Source organism: Camelus dromedarius, chromosome 9 (genome assembly GCF_036321535.1).
Source record: "Camelus dromedarius isolate mCamDro1 chromosome 9, mCamDro1.pat, whole genome shotgun sequence".
Taxonomy (NCBI): domain Eukaryota; kingdom Metazoa; phylum Chordata; class Mammalia; order Artiodactyla; family Camelidae; genus Camelus; species Camelus dromedarius.
This window is the reverse complement of record NC_087444.1, coordinates 65857902-65883082: the sequence shown is the minus strand read 5'-3', so window position 1 is coordinate 65883082 and position 25181 is coordinate 65857902. Positions and strand designations below refer to the sequence as shown.

At 38.9% G+C, this 25181-nt stretch overlaps 3 protein-coding genes across 3 annotated transcripts in view; all 3 read left to right on the top strand.

Moving 5' to 3' along the window:
• The first annotated feature begins 1580 nt into the window (after window positions 1-1580).
• Window positions 1581-8728, top strand: LOC135322103 (ankyrin repeat domain-containing protein 7-like). Its single transcript, XM_064489649.1, has 5 exons — window positions 1581-1911; window positions 2587-2701; window positions 2864-3037; window positions 5560-5666; window positions 6969-8728. The coding sequence occupies exons 1-5, from the start codon at window positions 1721-1723 to the stop codon at window positions 7108-7110; spliced, it is 729 nt and encodes a 242-aa protein (XP_064345719.1). The 5' UTR covers window positions 1581-1720; the 3' UTR covers window positions 7111-8728.
• Window positions 8729-9949: 1221 nt separating this feature from the next.
• LOC135322101 (ankyrin repeat domain-containing protein 26-like) lies at window positions 9950-18081 on the top strand. Its single transcript, XM_064489646.1, has 8 exons — window positions 9950-10875; window positions 11491-11542; window positions 11915-11984; window positions 14645-14705; window positions 14794-14981; window positions 15754-15883; window positions 16243-16304; window positions 16801-18081. The coding sequence occupies exons 1-8, from the start codon at window positions 10650-10652 to the stop codon at window positions 16846-16848; spliced, it is 837 nt and encodes a 278-aa protein (XP_064345716.1). The 5' UTR covers window positions 9950-10649; the 3' UTR covers window positions 16849-18081.
• A 1916-nt stretch (window positions 18082-19997) lies between these two features.
• LOC116150510 (ankyrin repeat domain-containing protein 26-like) overlaps window positions 19998-25181 on the top strand; it is a 52950-nt gene continuing 47766 nt past the window's right edge. The window contains exons 1-5 of the mRNA XM_064489580.1: window positions 19998-20104; window positions 20706-20734; window positions 20918-20990; window positions 22762-23007; window positions 24538-24611. Of these exons, the coding sequence (XP_064345650.1) occupies window positions 20717-20734; window positions 20918-20990; window positions 22762-23007; window positions 24538-24611 (411 nt within the window). The 5' untranslated portion in view covers window positions 19998-20104; window positions 20706-20716. The remainder of the gene's footprint in view (window positions 20105-20705; window positions 20735-20917; window positions 20991-22761; window positions 23008-24537; window positions 24612-25181) is intronic.

The window sequence follows — 25181 nt, the reverse complement described above, 5'->3', positions numbered from 1 at the left end:
ATCTCCCCAAGTCCATGTCATCTCCACAAGTCACCATCATCTTCCCGAGCAGGCGTCATCTTTCTGAGCCCACAGCTCACCAAGCCCACATCATCTCCAAAAGCCCACGTCTCCCCAAGCTCACATCATGTCCCCAAGCCCACATAATGTCCACGAGGCCATGTCATCTCCCTGAGACCTTGTCACCTCCCCTGGCCAGAGACATCTCTCTGAGCTCACAACTCCCCGAGTCCACATCATCTCCCCTAGCCCGGTCATGTACCTGAGCCTACATGTCCCCAAGCCAACATCATATCCCAAGCCCGCATCATCTATCCAAGCCCACATCTCCCGAAGGCCACAGCATCTCCCCAAGCCTGCATCATCTCCCCGAGCCCATGTGTCATGGGTGTTTTGTCTGTGTGTGTGAATGTCCTCTGAGATCACAGGACTCCTCAGGAAAGTGTGAATTTCCTCACTCGAGTATATTTAGAAAAAACACTCTTTTCAAAGGGTGCTGTACTGGATTACCTCCAAAGGTCTCTTTATGTACTCTGATTATGAAATTTAAAATGATATGTAGTCATTAATAATTGCTCATGATAATTGAATAATCCCCTCCTGCCCACCACTGTAGGTGTGGGCACAGAAGTGCCCCTGAGAGAGTCAGCTTTAAAACACTTGCCAGGTCCTGTCCACTCAAGAACAGCTCCCAGGAGTATCAGCCACTCAGGAGGAGCTGGTGCACCCCTGCAGTTTTGATCCCGGCAGGGTCAGAAACCATAATTACCCAGCTGAGGGAGGAAGGAAGGAGCTAGGCAGGAAGAAGAGGCCTGCCCTGCCTTCCAACCCTCCTGCAAGAGGTCAGCCAGCAGCGTGGTCTCGCTGAGTCACTGACGTGGTGCTTTTGTACATGGTTAAAAAGTCCTCAAATGTTGTACCATGCTCCTAAATAAATCTTGGATTGATTAAAGATTTAATTGGTGGAAATAAAAGCAAAAAATAAAATAAAAGTGAAGAAAGCGTGTAACATAAGTCTGAGACACAGAGCAGGGGCAGCAGACATGCAGAAACAAATTTTCATTTCATCTTCAGAGCGTGTGTTGGTTTCTCATGTCTGTACTTAATGATGCATATTGCCACAGTCTCTGAAACCGTGAAAACAGCTTCCTGCTGTTTCCATCTGCTAAAGTCCCTGGAGATTGGCTGGGGCCCAGAGGGATGAGGAAAGGAATAAAGTGAGCGATAGGAGATGGAGAGGTTTTTGGTTGGGAGCTCTCTGGGGAACGAGGCCTTCAGCATCCTGTAGTTCCACCCTACTCTAACCACAGTCATATACAAACACGACTTTCTCAGGGGCAAGCCTCACTTCTGGAAATGTCCCGAAACACTCAGCCACCTAGCACTGACATCTGAAAGGAATCTAAAATGGCCCACAAGCCATTGCAGAGATTTGAAATGGCTTAGGCTCCCACGTGCACACGGGGCACACTGGGCCTCCGGGCCTCCGTGACCACGTGCAGGGTCACTGGCTCTGGAGGGACAGTTGAGGGGCAGTTGAGGGTCAGGTCTGTTGCTAGGCTACGAGTGTTCCGGACCAAACATTCCAAGCCTCTGAGCTTCGCAGCCAAGGTGTGGCAGCGCGATCTCTGTGGCTTTTCCATAGCGCTAGCGCTGACATTGGGAGGTGGCAAGAGGCCAAGCGGGAAGGGTGTGGTGTCGGAAGGCGAAAGGCAGGATCATGAAGAAAGTGATTAAGTTCACGAGCTGGGTGGGCCTCAGGAATCTTGAGAGACCTGAGCCTTCGTACATCATCGATAAGCGTGAGCTACCAAAGCTCCACAGAGCTGCATGTTCAGGCTATGATGAAACATTGCGGAAGTTGCTGTCACGTAAGAAAAATGCCGTAGACAGCAGAGACAAGAATGGCAGGTAACAGTGGCGGGACGAGGGGGCGGACCTGGGAGGAGCTGCCAACTATGGTTGTAAGACATGAATTTTAAATTGCCTTCCCATGTCAGAGATGTTGAAGTGTGAGAAAATGAACATGTTAGAATCATTGAAGTACAGGGTTGTCTCTCATCCTTGCAGCAGCAAAGTAGATATACTCTCATTTTACTTAATTGAAATGTTGTCTTTGTGAAATAGTAACGGTAACAATTATAATATTACCTAAGAATGATTGAGCTGTTATGTTGGGCAAGAAACTGCCAGACACTCTGCATAGCTTTTCATTTAAGCTTCACAGTGGCGTCCTGTAAGATAACTACCACTTCATGCCCATCTTGTTGATGAGGACACGGAGGCACAGACAGGCTAAGTGAGAGCTAATGAGTGACAGTGTTAACGTAGGAGTCAGACCCAAGTTGAGCTGAATCTCAACGGCATGCCCTTTCTATTCAAACAGGTTGTTCTTCCATTAAAGTGCTGAGTAATAAGAGCTAATAAATATTGTTCTCTCTCCATAGGAAGAACTAAGATAAGAAGACTAAATGTTAGTTTTAAAGGGGTAGGAATAGCATGCTGTTGAATGTTTCCAATTACATGAATAATTGTATCTTTGAAGTAGTGTGCTCTATTCCCTAAAAAGTTCTCTCATGTTCACAGGACTCCGCTACACTTGGCCTGCATCAGCGGCTGTCCAGGAGTGGTGGCTCTCCTTATCCAGTTCAACTGTGATCTGAATGCTCGTGACAAGGAAAGGACGACAGCTCTCATCAGGGTATGTAGCTGCCAACAGTGTCCACGTGAGATGGATTCGATTTAATTACTTAGAATAAAAATTAACTTATCTGTTTTAAACATAACAACAGTCGAGCGCTGCGTGAATGTTAACTTGGAATGCCTGGCACTTACAGTCTGTTTCTTGGCATGATACCAACAGGCTGTACAATCCCTGAACAGGGGATGTGCCGGTATCCTGCTGGAACACGGTGCTAACCCAAATCTTGAGGACGGCGGTCAAAACACTGCTCTCCATTATGCCATCTTGGAAGAGAGTGTGTCAATTGCAACACAGCTGCTCCGCCATCATGCAAATATCGAGGCGATAAACAAGGTATAGCTCAACTAACTTTATTTACAAGATATTTGAAATACAGGGTCTTTTCTAGCTACAAGTGTTTTATTTATAGTAATATGTATACTGAATGCAATACATCAGGCCCTGTTATCATGGAAACAACTCCAAAGCCAAGGCCAGGGGCTAGAGGTAGTGCCCACAGAAAGGGCAGATCTCTGTCTCCCAGCCACACTTCTACCCCAGAAGGAAAAACTTCCCCTTAGGAAGTGTCTGGGAGTGGGTTGCAGGCTCAGCGCCTACAGAAGATGAAGGCTTGCGGTGAGTGGAGTGATGTGAAGGCCTGGCTGCCTTCAGGGGCAGGTGTGCCACAGGGGATGGGTGGGAGGAGGAAGGAACACAGTACCCAGTAGGGGGAGCTGGGTGACTGCACCTGGGCAGGGGAGGCAGCAAGCCACAGGCCCTGAGCACCCCAGGATCCCAGGTCCTAGAATTTGGGCAAGTGAGTTCAGGTCATGTTTGACATCCGGCAGGGTCATTCGCTTGTGCTGGTGGCCACATGGCCCTCCATGTACACCGTGGGGTCTTCCATGCTTATATATTTCATATTCTTTTCCTTTATGGTTTGCTACAGGATCTTGAGAATAGTTCCCTGTAGTATATACAGTAGGACCTTGTTGTTCATCTATTTTATATATAGTAGTTTGTATCTGCTAGTCCAAAACTTCTAATTTATTCCTCCCCCACCCCCTTCCCCCTTTGGTAACCATCAGTTTGTTTTCTATGTCTGTGAGTCAATTTCGGTTTTGTAAATAAGTTCATTTGTATCGTATTTTAGAGTCCACATATCAAGTGATACCCTATGGGATTTGCCTTCCACTTTCTGACTGACCTCACTCAGTATGAGAATCTCTAGGTCCTTCCATGTTGCTGCAAATGGCATTGTTTCATTCTTTTTTATGGATGAGTCATATTCAATTATATATAAATACACCATGCAAGATGGCAGTTTTAAACATCAAAACCCATGACATTAGTAACAAATTGGAATTGTTTTAATAATTTAGTTTTGGCCAGCTTCTGAACTAATTATCCATTTGATTAACAATCAGGCAGAATTAGATACAGGTAGATTGTAGTTTTAGTAGGCAATGGAAAAATTCTTGAAGGGGGTATTTTAAGCTTTTTAAAATGTATTTATTTTACAATATCTTATGTTTTTAATTGAGGTATAGTCGATGTACTATATTATATGTTACAGGTATACAGTTTAGTGATTCACAAATTTTTAAAGTTTATGTTCCACTTATAGTTATTATAAACTATTGGCTCTATTCCCCATGATGTACAATACATCCTTGTAGCTTATTTTATACCTGATTGTTTATGCCTCTTAATCCTTAATCTTAATTATACATTTCATTAACAATCAGGGAGAATTTGACACAGATAAATTGTAGTTTTAGTAGCATTGGAAATATTCTTAAACTGGGTATTATGAGTCTTAATCACAATTTTTATTACATGTTGGGGCCCAGTGTTTTTGTGTGTAAGACATATGATACTAAAGAAAGGCAAGGTTTTACATACAAATACTTGATTTATACCGAACTGTTGGAAACACAACAAACATAAAAACACAAGTGGGCTATAGACTAAACATGGCCCTGGATATGTTCAGTTTGTCCCCACACATTGAGTCAACATTGAAAATTTAGCAGACTCGTGCAGAAATCTGCATTTCAGAACTTCTCCTGAAGAATCAAATCTGGTCCCCCTTGAGCCGAGGCTCTTAGCAGACTGCCCTGCAGAGGGGGTCCCTTCTCAGTGGGACATGTGTTCTCCGGTTTGCTGTCCTCACCTGGGACCTTCACTTACTCAGGTCACCTACATTGCTTCTGTAAGCATTTGAATTTACAATTCCTGTTGTATAATATATTTTGATAAATATTTCAAGATTTTAAAGACACTCTATATTAATTTATAGTCTATTTCATATTTTATAATAATCCCTTAAGAGTGGGATGGGATTTTTCAAATTAGAATTTATAAGTTGGTTTAAGGAAACCTTTTTCTTTACATGCAAATAATCATATTCCCATTGGAATGTCTGCAAGCTTTATGGGATTAGTCATAGCTATAATTGGATAGGCTATGCATGTTGCAGACAATATGGTATCTTTCTACTCAGCATGGCTCCTTAAAAATGTTTGACTCAGTAGCTAAATGGTTCTCTCTGGAGCAGTGTTTAGAGGGTCAGAAGTAGTCGTTGAGCAGTAAGGTAACTACAGAATGCCTGATAGACACTGCGATAGAAGCAAAGGTTCTTGGAACCAGCGAATGTCTTAAGTGAGTTTCAGAGAATGACTTTACAGGTAAACTTTCGAAGAGATCAAGGAGGAGCCTTTTAAAGGGAAGGAGCATAGAGGGGCAAAGAGGAAGGGGCTGCTTGATATTTACTTTATAGTATATGTTTAAGTTCAGAGACTTAAGTTTTTAAATTCAGTTTTGAAAATTATATGTAATTTTGTACATTATCAACTGTTTTTGCTGTTTTACAGAGTAATTTGACACCATTTTTACTCGCTGTCAAGGAGAACAAAAAGGAAATGGTCAGATTTTTGATAGAGAACGGGGCAAATGTACATGCAGTCGACAACGTGCAAAGGTACAGTAGTTGGTTCTCTCTGTTTTTTTTTAAACCTTAATGTTGTTCTAGAGTAATAACAGCCAATCAGAAAGATTAACTTAAGAAGAAGAGGATTAACTTAGAATCAACACATCATCAGTTAGGTAGAAGAGCAAATATTCTGCGTGGGTGTCACAAAGAACAGTATGCAGCAGGATTCATCTTCCTTTGTAATAGTGACTGATGTCATTTGCAACCTGATTTTCTTGGTCATGTGATCTTACAACAGTTCAGGGATTTCATTTTACTTTTATTAGTACGGACTTTAATTTTAATTTTGCTTATGAGACAGTGTAGAATTTCTTCATTCTTTTATAATTTTTTAACCACTTCCTGGCATATATTTTTGTCTTAAAAGATACATATTAAATAAAAAGGAGTTTGTTTTGTCTTTTGGATGACTCTGCTTTAAATTACTTTCTTTGAAGGATACTGATGTTATTAGGTTATCACTAAGTGAGTATCACTCAGTGAGTAACTATTACCAGATACTGTGGGTTCATCAGTTTTTATCCTTTTTCATTTCTAGTACGTTTTAAAGTTCTTATTTTTAATTGATAATGGTAGGAGGAAGAAAAATAGCTCTAATTATTGAATAAACATTCCCTTTAAAGAAGACAAGTCATTGGTGGGTGATAAAGAGGAAAGAGCCGGGGTTTAGAGTCAGACGAGTTTGAATTCCCAGCTCTCCTGTTGGGCAGGTGTGTTGCCTGGGTAGACATGACTTATCAACAAATATGTATCCTGACACGTAAAGGAGGGTCGTCGTACATCCTTCCAGGGCGGCTGTGCCTGAGAAAGACCATACGTAGACTATTCAGGTTAGTGCCGGGCACGTGCTTCTCAGCGTGTTAACTGCAGCCGTGACTAGTTTTACTGCCATTTTTATTCATATTACTGTTTTCAGCCTGCAGACAGCTTCTCCTTACGTGACCTCTAGCTGATTTTAAAGTATTATATTTCAGACTAGGGAAGAAATGGGGAATCCTTTCTTTAAATCTTTACCTACTTCAGACAAGTGACCTCAGCATCCTTTCCTGTCCATCAGAGGACTTTAAATTAGCAACTTCTACTGTGTGCTACCCAAGTAGGACAGGAGGCTTCTTTTTTATCCCTCCATTTTGGCCTTGGAGGTAATTTGCAGAGATGAGCACTTGAGCATGTAAATGGTCAGTTCTCCAGGGGTGGGCAGGATATTAACTTGGTAAAATAGATCAAGTTAACTGTTTAAGTGAAGCTAACTAAGTTCCTAAGGGTGAAGTTCTCTCTTTTTTCTTTTAGATCAGCACTCATCCTTGCTGTATTTCATGACTCCCCGGACATAGTCAAGTTACTTCTTCAGGAAGGTGTTAGTCCCTATTCTCAAGATTCACGCGGATGGTCTGCTGAACAATATGCTTATTCTAATGGGTTTGAACAGTAAGTGTTTACATTAAAATGCCAAGTATCTCTTAACTGAGGTTGGAAATGACCTAACTGTTACTTGTTATGTGACAGGTGAGAGTTCGTAGTTGGGAGCAGGCACTTTGGGGATGGCAGTGAGACACTCCACATCATCAGCTGGAAACCAGCAAAAGGCCAGACTAGTGAGATGGAGCAGTGGGCACAGGGTTCTTTATCTCAGGCTTTGTAAGACCTTTATCCTTAGGGATCCTATTGTTCTCCATTTCATTCCAGTGTAACCCCTGTGCATGGAGGTACAAATAATGTCACATATCTGATTTTTCTAACTAATTCTTTAGGTCTTGAAATGTTTAGTTGAGCAGAAAATCCTGTATGTTCCTTTGGGGACTTTCTTCTATAATCTTCCTTTTGAATTTTCCAAGAGCCTGAGGGATTCCCTAAGATCACAGTGACAGTCCTCTCCCACAAGGCATTGGGGCAGGGCGAGGGCATTCTAATCATTCTCTTGTTTCCCTTGATTCTGTTGCTGCAGTGTTGGTACTAAAACTGGTTTTAACAGGATCTCCTTGGCAGCTGAGTCTGGGGTCTGGACGTTGCTCTCTAAAGACCTTTACTAAAATTTTAAAAGAAGAAAAGGAAAAAGAAACTGGTCCTGCAGTCGGGTCATGATTGACCTCTGCTCCCGGGACGCCTGTGCTGATCCAGTTTCCGTGGTCTTCATGGTGATCGACACGTAAACCAGCGTGACAGCTTGTTTAGTTCTCATACATATGCTTGTATGAGGTCATATATTTATAAATAAATTTAGCTACAAATTATATAGTAGCTGAGGTGCCCTGAAGTATAAACCACGAAGAACAGCTAATCAGCATAATTTGTAACGTTGTCCTGAAAACTGCCACATTTAAATATTACACCTGTGAAAAAAACACACAGTGGGTTTTATTTGGGATTCTCAAATAGTTCCAGCATTAAAGTTCAAGAACAAATTTTTCCATTCTTCCACGCTTTCTCTGAGCATCTGGGGGGGTACATTATCTCATTAAATCTTCATAATACCCTTATGAGTATTAATAACCAACTGCCTAAGAAGACAGTAAGATCCCAGTTGTATAAAGGAAGACTTTGGGCTGAAGAGAAGCAGCTTTTCCAGCAACAAATAGCTGTTGGTTATAGAGCTGGGACTTCTGAGTTTGAGACACTTTCCATATGTCAGGCTCACTCTAGATAACTTACTGAGCTGTACTACCCTCAGTTCCTGACTACTTCACTTTAATTTTTTTCTTCTTTAATTACACATGCTAAATTTAAATGTTTGTAGATTGTACAAATTTGACGTATATGGGACAATTGAAGTTTTGATATCTCTGATATTATCTGAAATAATCTAAGAATTTAATACATTTGGTAATTATATTTCATATTAGTATTCAAGTAGTAATATTTATTTATCACATTATTTTATATATAGCATTTACCAGCTGATTGTCGACTACAGAGAAGGAAAGATACCAAATACTCCCTCTCAAAATAGCGATCTGGGACAGATTTCAGGTAATAAGTTACTCTTGTTGGTCCTACCATAGATAAGGAAGTAAGACTGAGGAACTTTTGATAATGAAAGAGCAGTAAAAAAAAAAAGCCAGTGTGTAAATTTCATGTATGTTTTTATTTTTTAATTAAGTTTCTCTTAATGGTCTAGTATTCAGAATTATTTAAGAAGTTAATTGTAGGTAATTTAAAATCTGAGACAATACTGTCTGAAAAGAAATTCATTTATTTAATCATAGCCCCTGAAATCCCATATTATATCTTTGTGTAAATAAGGAAAACGTTTTTTAACTTTGTTGTACATTTCCTCTAACTTTATAACAAATTGGCCTTGGTATACAACTGGATCTTTAGTTTTTAAAGCGAATGGATTACATTGGGTGAATGAACGCTAATTATTGCATAGTGATTAATCTCACTAAAAATGTTACTGTCTTTAAAACGGAACTCGGCAGTGCCTTCCTGGTGCTATAAACAAATGGCCAACAATTAGAACTGCACAACTGGGCCAGTGTGCAGCATACTAATAAGAGATTGTTTTTTAAAATACCTAGTGATAGCGCAGAAGTCAGAAAAGCAGTGCCTTGTTGAGAAGCACTGGTTACTTTTTGCATCATTATACCAACAAGGTCTCACTCGGTTGCCAATTTCATTCCTCATAAGTGCAGACAGAATGCGATATGTTGACTTCATGAGAGTGAGATGTTTTCTTCTTTTTGGGGGGGATACTTGTCTTGAAACTCTAATTTTCTTAGGAAAAGATTCTTTGTTGCCATTAGTTAAAGTGTTGTCATAATAAATACTCAAATAGCACAACTCAGGACTCAGCAAATTGCAATAAAAACACAGAAATACTTCACATAAAAAAACAAAAAACAAAAGACGACTGTTCTGCCTAGATGTGACCCCTAACGTGCTGTTCAGTCTGAACTGTATGAGGGCACCTTAAACTTAGTAGACCTCGATCAAGGATAGAACATCTGTTGTAGGAAATACAAAGATGGAATAGACAGAGTTTTGGCCTTCAAGGTGCTCATAACACAATAGAGTTGTCCCTGGTTAGTGTCTGTATGTTTTTTTAAAACAGGATTGTCAAAGAAAACATTCTTATCTGTGAATTCACCCACTTGACAGATGACTATCAAGTGTTTTAGGTACTAAGCACCACTCTGACGTTCCAGAATGCAAACAGGTCAAAAGCACAGTTCCTGGCCTCCAGGAGCTCGTTACAGTCATCAACATGTTTATGATTGACTTGACTTTATTCTGTGCTCTTGTGTCCCAGAGCCCACTAGGACTTTGTAACTGTCTTTATGTATTTTTTATTGATATTTAATATGTCCCAGATTCTTTAAGTGCATGGTGAGGAAGGGAGTGTTTTAAAAGTGGGTAGGATGTCAGGTAAGCATGCAGAGCGAGTAGAAGTTTGCCAGGGAAGGAGGCAGAAGGACAGTGTTTGGTGGGCAGAACATCTTTCAAGATTACATTTGGTAGAAAGGACAGCAATGCAAACACTAAGATGTGCCGGTGAACTTTGCAGGATCTATGAGTTTCATTTTGTTGGTGCAAAAAGGATGCTGTAGGAATGGTTGGGAACGAGGTGACTACCTAGCTCAGGCACGCTTCTGAAAGCCTTTCTAGTACTATAGGAAGGAGGAGGTCTGCTGTAGACCTTAAGAAATTTGTCAGAATGCTTTTAGCTGCAAATAATAATAGGAGACCTAAGTAACAGTGGCTACAGCAACAGGAACCAGGGTTGTTTAGAAGGTTCAGTGATGTCATCAGGATCCCAGATGCTGTCCCTCCTTCAGCAGTGAGGCTGCTGGCGTGTGATGTCGCCTTTCCTGGTCTGCTGATTGGCAGCAGCTCCAAGCGTCATCTTCTCACATGACAGTATCCGCAGGCGAGGAGGGCTGCTTCTCTCTGCATGTTTTCTGTTAATGAGGAAGAAAATAGAGAGGCTGCCGGTAGGCTTCCCCTAGCATCTCACTGGCTGTGTTACATCACATGCTCATTCCTAAACGCCACTGGGGAAGGAGATGTATTTACTGTGATGACCGCAGAATAATCATTTCTCTTTTTGCAGCTGAGAATGTACCTTCTTCGCATACTGGGGCAGAAAATACCCAAGAAAAGTTGCAGTTGTCCAGCAAGGACAACGAAGAAGACATGGTTGCCGAGCTGGGAGCCAGCAATGGCAGCTGCACGGAGTCACTGAAGAGTGTTGAGAAGAGTAAGAAGATTTGATTTGAGTCTTAGGGTTTCCTGGTTATGACACAAAGCAGGGATGCACAAGCTTTTTCTATAAAGGGCCAGAGAGTCAATATTTTAGGCCATGTGGTGTCTGTCACATCTTCTCATGTCTGCCATTGCAGTGTGAAAACAGCCCTAGGCCATATGTGAGTCAATAGGGATAACTGTGCCCAGATAACACGAGGCTGACAAAGCCAAATGGCAGGGTGGGTTTGTCCCATGGGTATCATCCAGAAACACCATGCTATGTAAGTTTGACATTGTCAGTTTATGATACTGATTCTACTAGTGATTATCATTTTTTTGACAGTCTCATAAAGTTTGGTTGGGATTTTGGTCCTTGTAAGCAGCAGTTCACTATAAGATAGCAAATTTTCTGAAATATCTTTTTTTTTTTTTGATAAATGTAAAGGAGGGGAAGTGGTTTTTATTCATTAATTACCCACCAGGAGTATACTCAATATTCACTCAAGTGTGTAGTCTCCAGACGTGGTCCCAAAGAAATGCTTTTTAACAAAACATTGGTCTTATACTATTAGTATTCTGTATTTTTCTATTGCTGATACAAAATCTATTTTACTTTTCTCTTTAATAGAGACTTTAAGGGTTAAGTTTCCATTGAGGATTGAAGATCTCTCTGTAAGCAGGTAGGATTTTGTGGATTTTTAAAAAATATATGTTGACTAAGGGAACACAGAGAAAAGAAACAAGGTTTGTTGAGTGTCCTACTCTGGGGTAGACACTGTGTTGTGTACTTCACATTTGTTACCTCATATAGTCACCGCAACAGCTTTGCAGAGTAGCTGTGCTGTTGTAGCTTACTTCTAGGTAACTAGGCAACTGTAGTTCAAGGAGGTTGACTAGTTGACCCATGATTCCTTGGTTAACAAGTAGTTGACCTGTGACTTGACCATCAGGCAGCCTGGCTCCCAAATCTGCTTTCTTATCCCTCAGCATAGACTTTTGTTTGTTTAAAGAAATGAACTCACTCATTTTTGATGTGTATTTTTGCTCCAAAGTGTTTCATCCATATATTGTATTGATGATTCATGGCATTCAGCAGATGATGACGCAGATCTTGCTCCGAAGGTAAAGTGCTCTCTTGTGAAATTAATTTTTCTGCTCTGAATTTAGTTTTGTGTAGTATTTACTCTTAAAATTTAGCAGTGGTCTGCCTATCATTGTTCTATGTTTGTGTTGGAAAGTTGGTCAGAGTAAACCATTTTATAAAAATACGACTGCTTGATGTTTTCTTTTCTTACTTTGGTAAATACTGAAGATGAGGCTGAAGCAAATTGGACCAGAAAATATATAGTGACAGGAAAACTGTGCTGTGAAAAATTTTCCCACGATAGAGGAAGTGTGAAGCTTGGCCAAAGATAGGGGTTCTTTGACTTTTAAACCACACTGATGGCACTTGTATAATACTCGTGCCTCAGGGACATCTTCAGTGCACACAGCTACTCTCTGCGATAATCATGGGCTGTTCTTGGGGCCTTTAAGTTCCAAAACTACATAGCATGTGTCTTTTTTTTCCCCCCGCCTTGGACACTTTTTATTTTCATAGCATATGGTTTTTAGGAAAGAGGTTTTTTTTTGTTGTTGTTTGTTTGTTTTTAACCTCATTTCTACCTTTGGTTCTGCATTAAGACTAAAATAATAGTTGAAATTCTAGAAATTTAGACATTAAAATTCTGTTTCTCAAAACCCATATTATAAAGAGATTCCTCTGTGTTTTCTAAATTATCCCATTAAGAGTTCATTCAAAACTCTTCATCTAATTGAAGAATACATGTTTTCCCTAAAATAACAATCAGCTCTCTAGGAAGACTCTTAATAACAACCATATGATGAAACCTACTTCAGAATTCTTTTGTATTATAGTTTTAAAAAGTATGTCCAGTCCTCGTGTCCCATTCTAAAATTTCAAGTTTCAGACATTTTGTAGTATAGTTATTTACATATTCATTTTATAGCCCCTGTTTCAGTATACTCCACTAGAGAGTTGGAAACCTAATTGTGCATTTCCTGGAGCACCTAGAATAAGGTCTTAAATATAAGAAACATTTTAGTATCTTTTGAATGTGAATGCATGAGGAGACATCGAATTCTGTATCATGTTGCAGATAATATAACATGCACACTCTATCATAATGAAATCTATCAGATGGTACAGGTAATATAATATGTGTACTATGTCATAATGAAATCCATTTGATTTCCAAAAATATGACTTAAATTTGTATTCCCTCTGTTTAGGTTGTAAAAGTTCAGTTGTTATGAGAGGAAATATGTCATAAATGCCGAGGAAATAGATAAGAAGTGTATGATAAATAGGAAAAGGTTACAGTCTGTTTTTCAGTATCCACCAATTGTGAGCTTAGAATTTGAGATGAAAACTCTTTAACTTTCTTTTTAGCCCCATCTCATGTTCTATTCAATATATCTTTTCAAGCTTTGTATTCTCCTAAGAATCCTGATTACCAGTTATCTCTCTGGAAAGTTGATGTGTTAGGAACTTTGAAAAATCTATTTGTCTCTCTCCCTAATAACAATTTACAGCATTCAGGTAGTGAGAGATGACCTTGTTCAACTGAATGCCTAACAGTGACAAAATTTAAACATTTATTATAGTAGTATTGACAAACAAAGAGTTGTAGAGAAATTCACGTCAGTATTACTGGGGATACACTATGAACAAAGTCCTCTGTTTTATATATATGTTTTATATACAATATATTTTGATATTTTTAAAAAATTTGCTGAAGAACAATATATATACTTGCATATATAATTTATATAATTTTATATAATAAAAAGGTAAAACAGAGGCTTTCATTGATAGTATGTACCTAACAATACTCATACATCACTGATCTATTATATATATAAATACTGAAATATATATATATCCCCACATGCCTTGTTATAATTACATTTCCCTTTTTTTCTTGCCTTATGTTTGTTCTTGTCTAGTCATGTCTCATGTTGCCTTTTCTTCCTCCTCCCCCAATTTTTTTTTATTGATTTGCCCCAAACCTAATATTTCTTTGCAGAAAACACTTCTTCAGTGTCTGTTCTTTCAGTCCATCTCACTCTGCCTCTGTGACTGTATTTAGTTACAGCTTTCTGCTTACTATGTGTGTGGCTCTCACTCATGAGTCATTGCCCTTCAGAATTACTTTTGTTTTTAATTCCTCTTTCCTAGAAGTAGCTGAATTTAAACAATCATTTGTCTTTAGATTTTGGCAAATGGAATACAAGTAGCTTATACTGTTTGCTGTTCTAACTCATCCAAATAAGATACTGCTAAAAAGTAAACTCTCATATTTCCCCCATGAGAGATCATTCACACATATATAAATCATGCAAGCACATTTCAAAATAGAACAATTACTTTAAATTTCTTAATGTTAGTTTTTTCAATAGGACTCTAAACTGTCAGGGATAAGTTTTTGTTCTAGATCATTTTGGTCAAGAAAGTCATCTAATGGATCCCACAGTGTTTGTATAGTAATCAATGAGGGGTAAGGAAAGTAACATTTTGGGACTCCTCAGATCATCTCTCATAATCCTCACCCCATGAGAAGATGTAGGTTGGTAAAGGTCAGAACCAGGATTTGAATCCATATCTGAATGACTCCAAAGCCAGTGCTCTTTGTGTTAGATCCTCTAGGAATGGGGAATGTTATAATTATTTTATTCAATTTCATATTTCTTGTTCTTAAAGCTGTTATTTTCTTCTCTAGAAAGTCTGGCATCCAAGGTCCACAAAGCCGATTCAGGCCTGGCAAGATCCCACGATAAACAGTGAGTTACTTGAAGAGTGTCCTTCTTGTGTTTTCACTGACTAGAAATTATAGATAATCTCATCTACCGTACCTTGTTTTCACTACAGCAGAGGCAAAAGATGGTGTTTTGAAACCAGGAACTAGCGCCTCCTTTGAGGACAATAATTCTGATCATAAAAATGAAGATGTGGTTACAACCTTTCCCGAACCATCAACCGAAGTTCCAGGCTTTTCTCATCCTGCCTTCCCAGCACCGGAACCTCTCCCATCTTCAGCAGTCTTTGGTGTTACAGAGGTAAGCCGTTTTATTTTTAACTTGTGCCTCCTGTGCTTTTTCCCATACCGTCCCCCTGATTCTCATGGGGATGAAAAGGATCCTACACAGAAATGGAAGTCCTCAAGATCACAATAGAAAACAGAGTGATAACAAGAGAGGCACATGTGCAGGACTGAGATTTGTAAAGTTTGGTGGCAATAAACAGTTCTCAAGTGTGCCATTAAGAAAGGAAAGAACAAGAAAGCAACTGAAAAGAACAGCTGAATGAATATGAAGATGGGCAGGAGTACAAAGGGGAAGGATTCATTTAATAAGGATGAGATTAATATAAAGATAAATGAGTGTCAAAATGAGAGAGATTATTATACACGCACAGCAGAAATAGTGGGGTTAAGTGAGAGCGGGAGCTCTATAGTACAAATTATGATGGGAATAATATCAAATTCAAATTAAGGGAAGGAAAAGTCAGGTCATGGAAAATGCTCAGGCTCTTCTGAAGGACATAGAGCTGATTTTATGAACAATGGAAAGAAAATTTGATCCTCACCTTTTTTCTTTTTGGCTATACTTGTCTGTGTTCATTCATTTTCATGTGTCTCTACCTCTCCTAGAATATAGAGCAGAATCTGTCTTTTATACATATTGCCAGCTTCTCCCAGGATAATGCCTATGATCTCATGGATACAGTAAATATATGTTGTCTTCCTGACTGATTGACTGAATGACCAAGTGCAGGAATATGATGTTTTCTGAAGTTGGGTTTTTGTTACATTTTGTTTTGTTTTTCTAGGAAGAAGCAGCAAAGCCAAAAACTGGGGGAAAAGAGAACGGCACTCGGACTATTAACAGTGTCCTAAAGGAGCAAGCAGATCATAACAAATTGGTTTCTATTGATGGAGCACATAAAAATGACAAAGGTGGTAAGTTAGTGCACATCTGTGGACTTCCTTCTCTGCTTAAAAGCTAGTATGGTTGGAGGGGGGAGGGTATAGCTCAATTCCTGGTACCTCAATTAAAAAAAAATAATGTAAAAAATCTGAAGTGTGTAGATCCAAATATGATACAATTTTCTTTTCAAGTGTCTTTCTTTTGCCACCTTTCTTCATAAATATCCCAACTATGACCAAGTTTTCTTCCAGAAAATGCTTCAACCCTCTGAAATTCTTTTCTGCCACTTTATTTTATTGACATAGTCATGAATGAATATAGGCTTATAAATGTATTTCAACTTCCCAGTGGTACGTGTTCTCATTAATGTATCTGTGACTACATTTTGTAGGCAAAACCTCAGCATTAGGATTAGAAGAAAAGGAAGCTGTAGAACCATCCTGGGACTCTGAGGTACTGTCTTCTATTATTATTATTTTCTAATATAAGCATTGCGTGATGTTAAAACATAAATGGAGGGATGTTTTGACTTCACTTTCTCACCTTTGCATTTGCCCAGCAAAATTGTTCCCTCATATATTTAACCTGCACTTAGTAAAATCATTCCATGCTACATGTCATACCACTGCAGAGTGAACTTCTGTTAATTTTCCAGACTCGCCTAATGAAACGGGTGTATGTAGTGCAAAAACCAAGGCTTAGAAGTCACAGGGAATCGGTTTGGTCTCTGAAGTTACATTTTCTAAAAACTAATGAATTATTCTTGGTCAGCCTGTGACCAGATGTTTGTTTCTTTGTTATAAATGGATGTGTAAAACTCCTAGTGAGATTCAGAGAGAAACAAGTTGCATTTTAAAAAAAAAAGTGTTTTTCTTTGTTTGTTTAACCACTTTGACCTTGAAAAGACAGTGCCTGTGACTTGAAAGTGTTATTATGTTTGGATTGTCAGGTAGATCTGCAACGAACATTTCAGGAGAAGAAAAAGCATGGGGAATAGTAATAAATACATGGTGTTAAAATGCCAGCAGTTTGGTTTAGTGATGTTTTACTGAGAACAGCCCAGTTTGGGCAGGGAAAGTAGCGTGCACTGAGTACTTTTATGGCGACCGAAATGAAGGAAGCTAAGTGCAGGGTAGTGGTGACCTATTCCAAGGTGATAGCTGTGGAAAGAGGTCAGAAGAGCCCAAGCCCTTGGATCTCGGTAGCTCCTGCCTAGTGGCACAGCACTGTACTTGAAGTCAGCAGACGTGGTAGCATCCTGGTTCTGACCCACTGTGGGATCTTGGGAAAACTTGTCTGACTTGTTTGAATGTCAGTGACCTCGTTCAAAAATATGATATTGACACCTAAACTTCAGGTTATGTGTCATGAACAAAAATGTGGTAACAAATGTGAAAACACATTGTCAGCTGTAAAGGATGCTATAGAAATGTAAGACAGAATGATGACAGTAGCCACTAGTGACCTACTAAAATCTTGAGGACGCTTTTTTAAAATCTGAAGGATGATAAGATGGGAAAGTTAGAGCGGGCACGGGATTTCTCATTTGGGGTATGTTGAGTGTCGGTGGGCTGTTATCAGACATTTCCGATAGGTATATAGTGCTTTGGTACTTGGTGACCTCTGGGTATTTTAGATGTTTTGACCTTAAATAACTTCCTGTTCCTGAACACCAGCTATGCATCGGGCCGTTAGACACTGAATGTAGCAGTTGAGGGGTTAGGCTGTAGTGGCAGGAAAAGAAGAACAAGTAAACAGGAACCGTATTTCAGGGACAGTAACTCCTTCTATGAGGAACGTGGAGAGAGTTAGGTTAGACAACCGTGGGGGAGTTTGTAGTTAGGACTGGGGTGGAGTAAGGGTGGAATTTAGGTAGTCAGACAAGAGCTGAGTGTGACCAAAGCTGCCAGGTGACGGACAGGAAGGAGCCAGCACACGAAGGTCCAGGGGAGGGATGTTCCAGACAGAGAGATCAGCGGGTCCCGTCTGCTCATCACGGTGCTCCAGCATCTTGGAGTGGCCAGGAAGCAGCAAGTGGGTAAGCGTCCTTAGCATCACCTTTATCATTGGTGTGTGTAGAAAAGACAACGTGCATGATAAGGGCCTGGCATGTGCAGATGGTCAATAAACAGTGTTCTTATTCTTCCCATATTAAAGTAAAGCTTATGGTACTTTTTGAAGAGCTGCATAACTACATTTAAAATTTTTCTGCTGTTAATTTAAGCATAAATGTTTTTCTTTCTACTTTGCTACCTTATTCAACTCTTTTTCCTATCAATGAAAGTTTTATCAAATAATAGTTAGATTCTGCTAAGCCTTTGTTTACTGAAGTGTAGCAGTTTCCACAGTGTTCTGTTAATACTCAACATGACAGAATCCAAGGCTTCTTTTCATGCCAAGTGTGTTATTTTAATACTAAAGTCAATATCTGCCCTAAGAAACATTTTAAATTTATAGCACGTATACTTATTAAAGGATATATTTAAATATGTATATTTTTAATTTTATTTTTTAGTGAAGTGTAGTCAGTTCATAATGTTAGTTTCAAGTGTACAGCAAAGCAATTCAGTTATACATATAAAAATATTTATTTTTTAAAAACGTCCTCTTCTTTTGTTGAGGAATGCAAAATGGAATTAGGTGTTTTGAAGTTAATTCTTTGTTGAAATCTGCACGTCAGTATTTTGTCTGTGAAAATATTTGCTCTGGCTTTCCATGCTCAGTTCACAGAGTCAAAAGCCAACTGAAGATAAAAGATAGACTTCATCTAGAGAGTGTATATGAAATTTTCTATTTAAATGTTTGGGTTTCTAGGATATGCTTGTCTTGTATTTTAATCTAATTGCTTTTAAAGTAGGAAATTAAAAAATAATAATAATAAGGTTGGAAACAAATATTTTCTTAGAAAGGGATTAGGAAAACTTTATGCAATTCATTATTAATATTAATTTTAACAGAGTACCACCAAGGTTCAACTACCGAACTATGTTGATCAGTTATCTGGAGCTGCAGGTCAAGGAGAAAAAAAAACATTAAATGGACAAATAGAAAGTAAGCACTGTATTTTATAAAAAAGTCATTTGACAGAATGTTGATTTAAAACATGAATTAGGATATATTCTCTCAGCCAAAGAAAATCACCTGTTGAACATATAGTGAGAAAAAAGAGGAGAAAAAGAGGTAAATTTTATATCTTATCAGGTGTCAGCAACGATTAAAGTAGAATGCCGTTTGAGGAGCTCAGTTGTTAGTTTTCTTTCAAGATGCTCTGTGATCTGAGGACAGCCAGGAAATCAGGAGGAGGGAAGGAGGGAGTGAAGAATGAGAGAGGCAGGGAGGAGGGGAGAAAATGAATTAAAGGGAGGGGGGTCCTTGGCAGGAGGTGGTAATGTAGAATAGTTCTTTAGAAGAAGGAAGAGAAGAGTGTTTGAGATGAGATGGGTATGAAATGAGCTTCTTCCAGCACCAAAGCTTGTCCGGGAAGCACAGCAGAAAGTTCCACTCCCCCAGCCACCTGATCATTAGGAAGGCGGTGAGGACTGCGGTACCTGATCACGCAGAGCTGGGGGTACCTGCCGTGGATGAGTATAGGCATGTGTGGTCAGCTGTAAATGTCTGGACCTTCGTGTCATGCAGCGTGTTGCTGCCATATAGGATGGTGTCTCAGAGGCCAACAGAAGAGTGGGAAAGAGGAAGAGAGCACGGTGCATTCCGGGGAGGTCAGGGGAGCTGGAGCCTGGTAAAGAGTCCGTTGGAAAGTCTGCAACTTCTGATGCAGCTTTTGGGGAAGTGTTACAGGGAGGCGCGTGAGGCTGGATTTCAGAAGGCTCAATTAAGTCCAAGTGCTGTAGAAGCAGACTCGGTATAGACCAGAGTTTCTCAAATTTTACTCAGTCACCTGGGGACCCAGTGAAAACTGCACATTCTGAGCAGTTTCTAACAATCTCAGGTGATGCCTTCATGGCTGGTCTTCAGACCACGCTCAGAGGGTAGACTTGTGTATAGAGGAAAAAAAGAAATTAATAAGCTTCTTTCCATAAATGTTAAAGTTGTTATTTTCAGTGAATACTACAAAGGTTTTGAAATATAAAAGACTTTTAATCTCTAATAATTCTGTGGCAATTAAATTTTATTTTTGATCATCAGATTTCAATATTGAAAACTCAGTATACATTCTTTCTTGCATGAGTGGATCAAGAAACTTCGATGGCTAGAGGATCCAAGAAATGTAGGCAAACCAATAGCTCATGTGGGTATGGAAAAAAATGCATATTTTTATGAACTATTATTCTACAAGTGTGTATCCAAGCTGATCAATTCATCACACTTTGATGATAAGTGAATTGCACTTTCAAATGAACTGCCATCACAACTGTGGACTTCCTAAATGATAGGACAAGTTGAAAAGCATGATAAATACTTGTAGTCTAATGGTGTCAGTCTCATGAACGCTGTGCTGTTGCATTTTACCATCAGCTTTCACATTTGTCTTCTTGGAGCCCTGATTTGTTCTTCTGATTAAAGATCGCTTTTCTCCTCCTCAGGCAGCATGTTCACATTGGTATATGTGCACGTTTCTATCTTATAAAGTCATTTGAAACATAATCGTACTTTTGAAATCTCAACTGCATGTTTTTTTAAACCTATATTCCTGTTCTTTATTCAGTATCTATAATGGATTCATATTTCTGTCTTGTTGCTGTCCTAACTGCCCCTCAAAAACAAAACACCAAAACCTAATGTACCCATTTCCAAAGCAAGCATGAGGATTGCGCTCAGTACTAACTCTGCATGAATGGATAGTTGGCTTTCATATTTACATGTAATTGATTATGTGTCCCTTTTGGCTTTTAGAGTCTACTGAAATGCATCCGAACTTGAAGGTAAAAACTTTTATACTTTTATCATGAATTTTTTTTTAATGAGGTTACTGGGAATTTAGCCTAGGGCCTCATGCACTGCTAAACAGGCACACTTCCACTGAGCTAGACACTCCCCCCTTGAATTATTGCTACAAATTTTATCAAATGTACATTATTAATCGGTTTGTTTCAAAAACCATTCAGCCTGCCGTTGGAGTGAAAGACTCTGTTCCTAATAAACCAGGAGGAATGAAGAATTTACAAACATTCAAATCAGGTAAATTTTGCAATAAAAATTTAACTCTGAAATGAAGTACAGTCTTCTTATTCCTAATTCCTTTCATTTTTTCAAATATAATTGAAAGATGACATAAATAAGGCACATGTTATAATTGGCATCCATGATTGAATAAAATATATAAGCATAAGAAAAAGATTTTTTAAAATGTGAGTTTTGACTCAGATGTTTCTATTGATGTTCGGAGACACTGAAGTGCTCAGTTTGGTATCCCCATATTCCTTAGGGATTCTGAGAGATTGATTATTAGGTTCTAAGGTTTTTCCAGAGTTTTAAAATGCTTAACTGAATTCTGACCTTTACGTAGGGTAAAGCTTCACTTGCTACCATGTCAGTCATATTTCACTTTAATTATTTTAGTGCTGTCACATTGATGATATTTATTTATTTCTGTATTTATTTATTAATGGAGGTCCTAGGGATTGAACCCAGGACCTTGTGCATGCTAAGCATGTGCTCTACCACTGAGCTATTTCCCTTCCCCAAAGATCTTAAGCCAACTGGATGTTTTGATTAGCAGTGTGTGTGTGTGGAGGGGGTGGTGTCTTTGATTACTAAAAATGATGGAAGTAATTAGTCCTACCTTAATATTTGGTAGACACGATCTTTTAAAACACTAATCCTGAAAGTTTTGGGGTTTAGGATTCTTTTTATACTATTAAAAATTATTGACACTTCCAAAGAACTCTTAAGTGGTTTGTATCTATTGATGTTTAGTATATTAGAAACTAAAAGTGAAAGATTTAAAATACAAGCACACACAAACATTCCATTAGCCATTAGAGCTATGATGTTATCACATGTCATGTATCTGGAAACCTCCACTGCACACTTAACGGAGAATGAGAATGAAAATAGCATTCAGTATTATTGTGAAAATAGTTTTGACCTCGTGGACTCCCTAGATGGAGGGAACTTGGGGCTGCAGGGCTTCTCAGATGACACTTGAGAACAGCGGTTTTAAACAGGGTTCATGGATGTGAAATGATACAGGGGCCCTTGTGATGAAACGGGCTTTAAAGTTCACTTCTACATTTCTTACCTTTTTTTCTTTAACTTTTCTTAAAAAGTTTAAATCTGACAACATAATTCTTTTAAAAAAAACAAAACATTTTTGTTACATATTTCCTGTCTCATGGCACCCTGTACTCTTTGGATCTAGTTTGTACCTTGACTTATCCTATTTTTCTATGGAAAAAATTAGTCACTCAAGGCTATCCTTTCTTAAATAAGTTGATGATGTTTATCCAAGCCTTAAGGAAAGAATTCTGAAGATATTGGTACATTGAGGAAAGACTGTCTCATTGTAATTCAAGTAGTACCGTTCATTAAGTTTTCTTAAACCCATGTCTCTAGGACACAATACTGCCATGCATATTTAAACGTCCAGTAAGTGGCTGGTTAGACATACATTTTGTTAATGAAAAAATTCATATGTTGAAGACTCATAATTATTCATAAAAGTCTTATAGAATATAGACTGTTTAATAGGGAGTGTGAGTTAATCCAAATAAGAGATACTAGAGAATTAAAAGTAGAAAAAGAGAGACAGTGGCTCCCTATGTGAACAGCAGTGACATGTAAAGTACAACCAGCTGGGAAGGAGCAGTGTGTTCGAGGGGAGAGGAGGATGTGGGGCTGCGGACGGACTTGGGGCTGCTGCTCTGGAAAGACAATTCGTACAAGTTAGTCAAGTTTGTATTGTTATTCACATTCTAATAAGTGGAAACTTTGTTTTCGGATTCTTCAGACTGGGATTCTACTTGTTTGAGACCCAATAATGCGGCTGGTCAAAGAGCTGAGCATTTGGAAGTCAATAAATGTCCGTCGGTATCACAATCAGTGACCACAGACCAGTCAGCATGCACAGAACTGAGGCAGAGGGCCCTAGTAGATAAAGACCAGATGAATATTGGAGCCCTGTCTCTGTCAGAAAATGCAGTGCTCCGTGGCCTGCGTGAATCACAGCTGCCAGAGAACAAAAGCAGCAAAGAAGGTAATAAAGCAGCACAGAGAGTTAGCTGTAGTCCACCTGTGCGTGGCTTCGCCGCACTCTGACTTTGCAGAAATCACTTTGTGGCAGGATCTCCTTTGTGTTTACTCCTTTTATGCAACCTAGAACCAGACAATGCCTTTTGGCATGACATTTACATTCATCCTCTGACCAAAGCAGCATATTAAATAGCAAAGAGGGTTAGGAGAAAGTAATTTCGTTGAGACTAGTATTCAGCACAGTCCTGAGAGCCAGTAGGAGGATGGTGTCTAGAGCTTTGTGACAGGTTGGGAAACCTAGGTGGCCATCCACAGATTCCCTTCTCAAAGTATGGTTTCTTAGCTTTATTTTTATCTAGCTCTGAATTTATAAATAGTAGTTACAGCTATATTCAGCATGTAGAGTGATCTATCTCAAATGCACACATGACCATGAAACACTCTTTAAAGCATATTAATGTCCAGGCATCTTACAGGGACAGGCAAGGCTTCCGTGGTCCGACTTCTGCCTGGCTCTCCATCTCTAGCGCCCTCTGTCTGTCCTTTGCTCTGGTGGTCTGAGCTGCTGGTGATGCCCTCCTCACCTGCCCTGGATTTCACACAAATATTGATCCTCTCGTGTGCGTCTCTCCCTTCCTGCCCAGCCTTGTGTGTTCTCTTGCTCTCCTGCCCCGCTTTCCTGGGAAGCTGGCTGACCTCACTGCTGAAGTCTCAGCTCAGCATTCTCTCTAAAAAAGCCTTCCCTGACACCTATTATCCACATTCTTCTTTAAACTCCAGTGCCTACTGCTAAAGCAGGAACTCAATAAGTAATTATTGAGTAAAATAAATAAAGACTGTTTCTACAAAAGTACTTTTAAGAGTTTGTCCTCTACAGCAAAGGAGCAAAGAGGATAGACATGTAAAGAAATAGTTTACAGCTCAGCTGATGAAGATACACTAGAAAAATCTGTGAAGAACCAAGGTAGCTCCAAGGAAAGAGATCCCTGTGTCTCTGTAGAAAGATAGCTGTAATCAAGGAGGACTTCACAAAGCAGGCTGAGTCTTAAATGAGGAAAAGAAATTTGTTACAACAATAGAGGGAAAGATTTCAGATTAAGGAAAGATAAAAGCATAAAAAGTAACAGTAATTTTGGGAACCATGAATAGCATTGCTCTTGAAGCTTGGTATGTTGTTAAAAAGGTAGTTAGGAGGTAGAGAATAGAGTCTATTGTGACTCTGTAGGTTTCTACTGTATTTTTAAATTTTGTACTGTTTCTCTTTGTTTTGTTCATGTCTGGTGGATGAATTTGCGAATGAAACCTTAAAATGTTTGTGTGCCTTTAATCTGGTAACATCTAGTATTTCCCAAACACTTCCTTGAAGTTTTAGATAATTAGAAGTATTACTTAAAGAAGTAAATATTCAGCTAAAGATTAAGCTTAATTTAAACTGTCAACTGATGTAATGTTTTTTATCTATTTTTATAGAGATGTTGCCTTTTATATAGCTGTTCTAAGTAGTTAACTTTAATTACGCATATTCATTTTCCAGCAGACCTAGACTTAGAAATGGCATCGAAGGAAGAGCAAGAAGGACGTGATGGAAGTGAAAACAACCAGTCACAGGTATGTAAAAATGTAAATTTAAATTTCTGTTTAATATTGTTTTCTGTGCTTTAATAACACAGTTCAAAAGAAATTCCCTTTCAAACTACACTTTTAGAGTCAATAAATAATTATTTCATATTCTGTTTTTAATAGCATTTTCTCTAGTTAAAAGCTTAAAGTATTGTTAGGGTCTTTAATAATTTATAGATAAACTTTATCCTTGGAATTGAGGCAAAAATCCTTCCTGAATATTGTTTACTTCTTCCATTTTTATAACTGCCTCACATGATAAAGAAGGTGATATCAAATAATAAATCATGTGATTAAGTAGTTCAAATTGTAAACAATATAACAGTGATGACCACTGTGTTAGTTTTATGTAAGGAACAGTCATACCCAGTGGTCCAAAATTTGCAGTTTCAATTTGCAAGTCATTGATGCCCAGATGAAAGATTTCTTCTGTCTTGTGACCTCTATGTAATTGATTTAAGAATCTACAATCAGGGAGAGAATAGGGGTCATAGAGTCAACCCAACTGCCTATTAAGAGAATCAAACCTTCCAGGATTGGACCTTTGCTGTTAGGGAA

Bases quoted from the DNA above. Each gene is read 5' to 3' on its own strand.
- LOC135322101 (XM_064489646.1), top strand. From the start codon at position 10,650: ATGCTCATTCCTAAACGCCACTGGGGAAGGAGATGTATTTACTGTGAT. The intron at 10,876-11,490 runs GTAAGAAGATTT...TCTCTTTAATAG, and splicing joins ACTGAAGAGTGTTGAGAAGA to AGACTTTAAGGGTTAAGTTT. The intron at 14,982-15,753 runs GTAAGCCGTTTT...TTGTTTTTCTAG, and splicing joins CAGTCTTTGGTGTTACAGAG to GAAGAAGCAGCAAAGCCAAA.
- LOC135322103 (XM_064489649.1), top strand. From the start codon at position 1,721: ATGAAGAAAGTGATTAAGTTCACGAGCTGGGTGGGCCTCAGGAATCTT. The intron at 1,912-2,586 runs GTAACAGTGGCG...TCATGTTCACAG, and splicing joins AGCAGAGACAAGAATGGCAG to GACTCCGCTACACTTGGCCT. The intron at 5,667-6,968 runs GTACAGTAGTTG...TTTTTCTTTTAG, and splicing joins GCAGTCGACAACGTGCAAAG to ATCAGCACTCATCCTTGCTG.